Source organism: Cydia splendana, chromosome 1 (genome assembly GCF_910591565.1).
Source record: "Cydia splendana chromosome 1, ilCydSple1.2, whole genome shotgun sequence".
Classification (NCBI taxonomy): domain Eukaryota; kingdom Metazoa; phylum Arthropoda; class Insecta; order Lepidoptera; family Tortricidae; genus Cydia; species Cydia splendana.
In genome coordinates this window covers 23,473,176-23,481,073 of record NC_085960.1, presented here as the reverse complement: position 1 = coordinate 23,481,073, position 7,898 = coordinate 23,473,176, and the positions used below count along the sequence as shown (strand labels likewise).

The following is a 7,898-nucleotide window of genomic DNA, read 5'->3' as shown; positions in this document are numbered from 1 at the left end:
TTTTTTGTGCATATAGGTTTTGATTATAATGAATCAAATGTCATACCAGCTAAAAGCATATTTATCGATACTTATAAGGTTTTTACGTATAACGTTTTGTTGCATAATAATTTACAACCATAATGATTTGCATAAATAATTTAAGAAAATAATTTTAGCCTCTCTACAACTCCTCGAAAAAACCTTTTCCCTAATCTCCGACCAAACACTTAATTCGACGGAGCCCCGCTCACGCGGGGCTCCTATTTCTGCGTAGTTTGCCCTTCGGGCATCTAAAGAAACGTAACGAACCTAACCTACCTACTATGATTAGTTTCTTTTATAAAACCGTTTCTGCTACTAAACCCGGCTCCTATCCTTCGTAGGTTGCTCACAACCATACATATTTATTATTAATGCTTTGTAACATTATGAAAAAAAAAACATATTGTGACAACTAAACATATGACTTAATTTATGTCTATATTAATACTATGCACTGCAATACTTCGAACGAAAAATACTTATGGATATCAAGCAGCTGACTTAAAATTTTATGCAAATTAAATTATTGACTATAAAAAGTATGACATAACTCATTTATGACAAAAACTCAGTTATGCTCAGGAATAATTCTGACTAAAGATTTTTATGACTTACAATTTTATGCATAAAGTGTTATGACAATTAAAAATATGACAAAAGTTGTTATGCGACCAGAGGGAGTCCCCCCACCTATTTATCTCTATACATTCCTCTTATATTAATATTTTGTATTAATTAACTACATTTCCACGGAACCAACAGGAGGACGAACATAACGTCAAAGCCTAGCAGCGAAAACTAACACCATGTCAAATTTCATGTATTTAATCAAAATGTCGTTTTAAAAAAGGATAACGTAACATTGATTGTATGGCGGCGGCTCGGTCCTGTGACTCTTAATAAAATTGTTCTAAAGTTAATCAACAACTCTTTGTAGTTTTAGGCCATGCAAACAGCCCACACGGGGCCGAGATTACTCTTTACTTATTCTTCTTACCTCGGGGCTGTTTCTTTAAAAGTTTAATTCCGGCTCAGTGAACCGTACTAGTTTCTGCATTTTACTCGCTTTTATGAACAGTCAGTTTCTAGAGACTAAATAATGGGCACACACAAGCGTAAAAAGTCGAATAGCAAATATAGAATTTTAGAGAAAAGCTTTTTATGACGTCTATGTCGTCCATTTGCGATTCTCAGTAACTATTTGGTAAGTATGGCCAACAGTAAAAGTTTCTTAGAAAATATTAAAGTAATTTGTCTTGTAGGTACACAGTATTTTTTATACACTTCTTTGACTGTATGAGACTTAGTTATTGGCAAAGACTGAAGTTTTACTCAGGTCGATCTACAATTTCTGTAAACCGTAGACAAAAGTATCTACAACGAATTCCCCGTTTCAAATACGGTTAAAAATAAACCTATGTCACCATCATTTTAGAAGTTTCCTCGGTTCCTCGTGGAACACAAATGTTCCTTAAAATTAAATTATTTTATCTTATTTTATTAATTATTTTGGAAAAGAGCTGATACTCTTTAGCTAAAACATAGGTTCGATGCTTTGAGTATTTAGTCTGTCTCCAGTTACTAAATACTCAAAGCATCTGAAAAGGTCGTGAACTTGATTCGCAATAAAAACGAGGAAATCTTGCAAAATATAGGTGTAATTTTTCCGAATGACATTAGTGACAGTAAAAACAGTAAAATATAGAAAAAGGTATAAAAAGTATATCGATATCAAAGGAGGCCGTCATCTATACTCCCCACCCTAGTGCGCAAACTAGCACTAATCAGCTAAGGGTACAGGAGCCACGCGCGCCACAGACCGGCGCAGCACGCCGGTAGCGGTGCTGATGTCGACTACCCTGATGCGACCGTCTTTTCCAGGCAGGATACTTTTTATTAGGCCTCATGGCCACACGTTTCGAGGCGAGTCAGGGTCAACGACAAGCACTAGGTCACCGACACCCAGTGGCTTCTGCTCCTGTTGCCACTTCTTTCTCGGTAACAGAAGCGGGAGGAACTCCTTCATCCACCGCTTCCAGTACATGTCGGCCAATCGCTGCGCTATTCGCCATTGCTTCCTTAAGGCTAAGTCTGAATCGTCAAATACGCCATGTATTGGCAACCTGGATGAAGAGCCTACAAGAAAGTGGTTGGGCGTAAGCGCGTCAGAGGAGCCCGGCTCTACCGACACGTGTGTTAGTGGTCGACCGTTGACAATACCTTCTACTTCCGCTAGTAGAGTGCTGAGAGTTTCGTCTCGGGGCGCTCGTTCTTTTAAAATGACACGAAGAGATCGCTTTACGGTCCGAATCAAGCGCTCCCACGCCCCACCCCAATGGGGGCTGGCGGGCGGAATAAAAGTCCAGCGAACTTGATTGTTAAGAGCTTCGGCTCTAAGTGATTCTTCGTCGAGCTCCTGTATGGATCTTCGCAATTCGACGTCTGCTCCGCGTAGGTTCGTGCCGTTGTCGGAATAAATATGCGACGGCCACCCACGTCGAGACGCCATTCGTCGAAGCGCCATAATCAATGAGTCAGTAGTAAGTGTGTGAACGACTTCTATGTGGACTGCACGAACGGTTAGGCAAGTAAACAAAACGCCGTAACGTTTTTCTCGACGTCTGCCTACTGTGACTTCCATGGGCCCAAACAGATCGATCCCGCAAAAGGTGAAGGCACGTTGATGATGCGCCATGCGCGCTTGAGGTAAGTCACCCATCCGAGGCACCTGTGGGGTAACCTTTCTTAACCTGCAGAGCATGCAACGAGACGCAACATTTTTGACGGTAGGTCGCAAGTGAATTATCCAAAATTCTTGTTTTAAATCATTTACTACCGCTTCTTGGTGTCCGTGGGCAGCCTTCACATGATAGTGTTTGACCAAAAGCTTGGCAGTAGGATGCCGTCCATCAAGAATAATGGGCCTTTTCACTTCCTGAGGTACGTCAGAAACAGCATCAATGCGGCCGCTCACGCGTAAAACATTGTTCTCATCCAAGTATGGAGATAGATTTCTCAGCCGACTATCGCGTGGCAAGTCTTTTCCTGCCTTTACTGCTTGTATGTCACTGGCAAAGGAATCTTCTTGAGCTTGCCGCAGGATTAACTGCTTTACTTGTTCCACCAGGGCGTAGTCGTCAAGTGCGATACCTCTGCATTTATTTGTAAACTTGAGAACACAAGCGGTAGATCGCATAAATCGTAGCCACGAGGAGAAGCGCTCAGGGTCAGGAACCGGGAAACATGTACGTGAGTTTTGTACTACGGTCATGCAAGCTTCAGCGCCGACTTCATTTTCGGGTTCCAGGACGTTCGCTGGCCAGCAAGTCTCATCGCTGTACAAAAACTCGGGTCCCTTGAACCACTCATTAAGAAAGGACTGATAGTTGAACGTTTCTCTTGTAGCAATGTCCGCCACGTTCAGTCCTGTTGGCACATATCTCCATTCAGAGGCTTGTGACAGGTCGTCGATCTCGCCTAATCTATTAGCCTCGAAAGTCTTGTATCGACGAGTGTTGTTGCCAATCCAGTGTACCGTACTTGAATCGCACCAAAAGTATCGCCGTGTGACGTGCAAACGATGTGCCTTCGCTATTGAGTCAGCGAGTCGAGCTGCTAGCAACGCAGCTTGAAGTTCCAATCGCGGCACAGTTTGAGGTTTCACCGAAGATACTCGGCTTTTGCTAGCAACAAACGCGACACATATCTGATCTTTACTCTTCCAACGCCAGTACGCAACCGCTGACATTGCCTTTAGTGAGGCGTCACTGAATAAATGCAGTTCTAAGTCACTGTAGCATTGCTCGGTCACGGCATGAAAAGAAGAGCCTGGTAAAGTTGTGGTCAACTCATCTCCCATCTTACACCTGGCAGCGCATGACTGGTACCATCTTGGCAGGCGAATTTCTCCAATAACCTTCAATAATTCCAACCAACTGCACCATTTTTTATACAATTCATCTGGAATAATATCGTCCCAGTCGATATGGAGACGCCAGGTGTCCTGCAGCATAACTTTGCCTTGTGTAGTGAAAGGTGACAAGAACCCAAAAATGTCAAAAATTGACATAATAACACGCAACATGACCCTCTTCGTAGGTCTTTGTTCGCCTTTGATAACGTTGTCGGGAATGCGCTTGAATGACACATCGAACCCCAGTTCATCCTTGGCAGGGTACCAAATCAGTCCAAGAGTGCGCTCACCTTCATCATGTTCGTCCAGTCCAAACCTCACAGCTGTATTACCTAAAATATCCTTAGGTATAGTGTCGAGCACATTTGCGCTATTACACGTCCAGTTGCGGATTTCGAAACCTCCCGCACTGTGAATATCGCGAATATTCTTTACCATACTGATAGCGGTAGCTTCATCCGGCAGACTATCAATATAGTCGTCCATATAGTGCTGGCGGTGTATAGCAGAGACGGCAGCTGGAAGCGTAGACTCGAACCTGCTAGCGTTCTTGTTCTTAATGTACTGGGCAATAAAGGGCGAGCAGTTCGCGCCGAAAATAAGCGACGTCATCGCGTACGTCTTCACTGGGCCTGTGGGGTTCCTACTTCTCCACAGGAATCTGAGGGCATTCTGGTCTACGGGATTAATTTTAATTCTCAAAAACATATCTTTTATGTCATCGGTTACGGCTACCCTATCCTCTCGAAAACGAACCATAATGCCGAACAAGGAAACGAGTAAATCCGGACCCGTGAGAAGAAAGTCATTTAGAGACTTGCCTTGACTTTTAGCTGCTGCGTCATAAACCAAACGCAGCTTCTTCTTGTTCGGATTGTCAACTCCGAAATGTGGCAAGTACCATGTATTAGGCGTGAGTGACGTGTCGGCCATTTCCCGTGCGAAATTGTTTTCAAACAAATGGTTGACACGTTCCTCGTACCTGAGTCCATAAGCTTTATCAGCTAGCATTTTCTTTTCTACACCCTGTAGCCGCTTAAATGCGCTAGGGTAACTATCGGGTAAGCTGACGTACAGATCTTTCCACGGAAGACCCACTGACCACCTGCCATTGGTGAGCACTGCAGACTTCTCTAACATTTCCTGCGCTTTCACATCGTCAGCATTCTCTCTAGGCTTACCTGCAACTCCCAAAGAGTCGATCGCAAACGAGCGGCGTACCTCGTCGTGTAGCTCACGCAGTGCGTGCGCGACGGCGTCTTCCTCAGGCACCACGCAGAGGTTGAGCGTGGCGTGCGCTGATCGCGAGGAGCGTGCAGCCCGCGACGCGCGCGGCACATGTACCGGCCCATGAACACACCAACCTAAGGGGGTGCGTGTAGCTGACGGTTCGTTATCAGGCCCTAAGCATACTTCTAAAGGTACAAGTAAATTATAATTGTCCTGACCTATTAACAACTCTGGCTTAGAAATCTTAGCAAAGGGAAGTTGAGTCTTAAGTTTTTTCAAATGCTCATACTTGTCGCAGTCTACTAAGTTAACATTTTGTACAGGTATACTTAATTGTTGAACGCTACGTACATTTAAACCATGTGTACTACCACTAGCACTAGAAATACGTAAAGTCAGTACAGTTGCTTCGTGCACAACCTCGTCGTCTTTCCAGGCGCCACACACGCGCATGGATTCGTTGCGGCCGGTGAGGCCGGCGCGCGCTGCTAACTCAGAGCTGAACAACGAAACTGAAGACCCGTCGTCCAAAAAGGCAGTCGTACTAAACACGCCGTTCGGTCCGTGAATGTTGACAGGAACTACTTTCAATAGTACGCGCTTTTCAGTATTTATAGAGCACGTCGCAGCTTCTGTTACAGACGATGACTGTATTGTAGAACTCGATGGTGACTCCGTGACTGAGGTTGACTCGGGCTGCGGCAAGGCGCTGACGTTAACGTCAACCGGGCGCGAAGTTGAAGCTTTGCCATCTTTGTTGATGTCTACGTAGTGCAATAGACTGTGGTGTGCTCCTCCGCATTCATCCTTGTCGCACGCAGGCGCAGAACAAGTCTCACGATCGTGGCGTTGCGATATGCATTTGTAGCAAAGTCCGTACTTCTTAACGTGGCGCCATCTGTCTTTACGTAAAGCGCGTTTAAACTTCTTACAGTCAGGCAACTTATGACATTGAGTGCGGCAAAAGAGGCACTTATCGTCCTTCCCTTCGTCGTCGCGTTGGTCAGTTTGCAATAAAATTGCTTGCGCTTTCGGTGCAACTTTAGTAGTAGTATCGTGTTGCTTTTGTTTATTCTGCTCAGGGCGATAACTTTGCAGATGAACGTTGGCGGTCGTGGTAATCTTGAGAGCTTCCATGTTGAGAAAGTCGGACATAATATTCAAACGTGACTTTGCTCCGTCCTTGATTAGTGGATAGCTATAGTCCGACCACTTTGAAACGAGTACTGGAGGTAGTTTCGATATTAACAATGGGACAATGCTAAGCCCTTGCACGTACTCCTCGCGCCCCACTGCCTTCACAGACTCGACGAAGTTTTGAACTTTGACAGAAAAATTGACAATATCTTTCTGGTACTCTTGGGACATGGTCTGAAGCTTCTTAATGTCATGAATGAGTCTGCTTATAATACACTCGGGGTCGCCGTGACGAAGTTCAAGTGTCGCCATAATACGATCAGGAGAGGCGGCGGTCATAAGCAGGGCTGACACGGTTTCTTTGGCTTGTCCTTGCAGACACTTACGTAATCTCCATAAGTTTTCCTTCGGGGTAAATTTACAAACGTCAGTTGACTCCTCAAACGCTTGTTTAAATTGCAGCCATTCGAGCGGATCGCCGGAATATTTCGGTAAATCTCGCGGCGTACATATGCGGCTCAAAATATTGGCATGTGCCTTATCTTTAGTGGAGGCGATCGTCAAATTCTTTACTGCGGCTGCGAGTAGCTTGATAGTACCATTAGAGTCGGCGAGGGGAGGTGCCGGCTGGTTGCGGTCGCCCAGGTTATCATCTTCCTCGGGGGCGGGCTGCAACGGATCAAGTTCTCGCGCGCTACGCTCCATCCAGACTTCAACATTTTGACGAGTGCTCTTACTGGCGTCGCTAATGCGGGAACTGTGACGTGAGCTTTTACTACTCTGGTGTGAACTGTATTTTTCTGACTTTAGGTTGGCTAAGTTCAGCCTCATACTTCAAATCTAACAACTCGTTAGCAATCTTGGCCTTTTCTTTAGCGCGCTCATATTCTAACCTTTTCCGTATGGCAGACGAGGATTTAGATACCATGCTGTGCGCTGGCAGCGGGTGCGGCACGTCGGTGTGCGCCGAGGTTTCCATGTGGCTGCTGCCAGCAACGAACGTCGTGTCTGGCTGGTCGAATAGTCGTTGAGTGCGAGGGCGAAGACTTGGACATCTTATTACCTCAGGTTTTGCATCGCGCTCTGCGCGTGTTAGACTTCTTGTTCTTATGGGAGTGCGAAACATCTCGTAGCTCGAAACTTACTTAGTGCGCGGTTCAAACATAACACTAGGACCGGCTCGAAGACCAATGAAAAGGTCGTGAACTTGATTCGCAATAAAAACGAGGAAATCTTGCAAAATATAGGTGTAATTTTTCTGAATGACATTAGTGACAGTAAAAACAGTAAAATATAGAAAAAGGTATAAAAAGTATATCGATATCAAAGGAGGCCGTCATCTATAGCATCGAACCTATGTTTTAGTAACTGGAGACGTCATGGCTGTTATTTTCTGTACAAAAAAGTCTGCCGATTTTTGCGGGGGAGGGGCACGTCAAATGTATGGCTATTTGTACATGATTTGTACGTAAAGTACAAACAGTCATGTCAGATAAACGTCAGTCCATACAAAAGTTTCCACAGTTGTGCAAGGTTTTCGGCAGAGGGGTAAGCTCTTAAAGGCGACTCCGGTTATTAAATGCTCTAAGGTTCG

At 44.9% G+C, this 7,898-nt stretch overlaps 1 protein-coding gene across 1 annotated transcript; it reads right to left on the bottom strand.

Annotated features, from left to right (window-relative positions):
• Positions 1-1,927: 1,927 nt before the first annotated feature.
• On the bottom strand, positions 1,928-5,495 carry LOC134798251 (uncharacterized). Its single transcript, XM_063770643.1, has one exon. The coding sequence runs from the start codon at positions 5,075-5,077 to the stop codon at positions 1,928-1,930; it is 3,150 nt and encodes a 1,049-aa protein (XP_063626713.1). The 5' UTR covers positions 5,078-5,495.
• Between the last annotated feature and the right edge of the window lie 2,403 nt (positions 5,496-7,898).

Bases quoted from the DNA above. Each gene is read 5' to 3' on its own strand.
- LOC134798251 (XM_063770643.1), bottom strand. From the start codon at position 5,077: ATGTTAGAGAAGTCTGCAGTGCTCACCAATGGCAGGTGGTCAGTGGGT.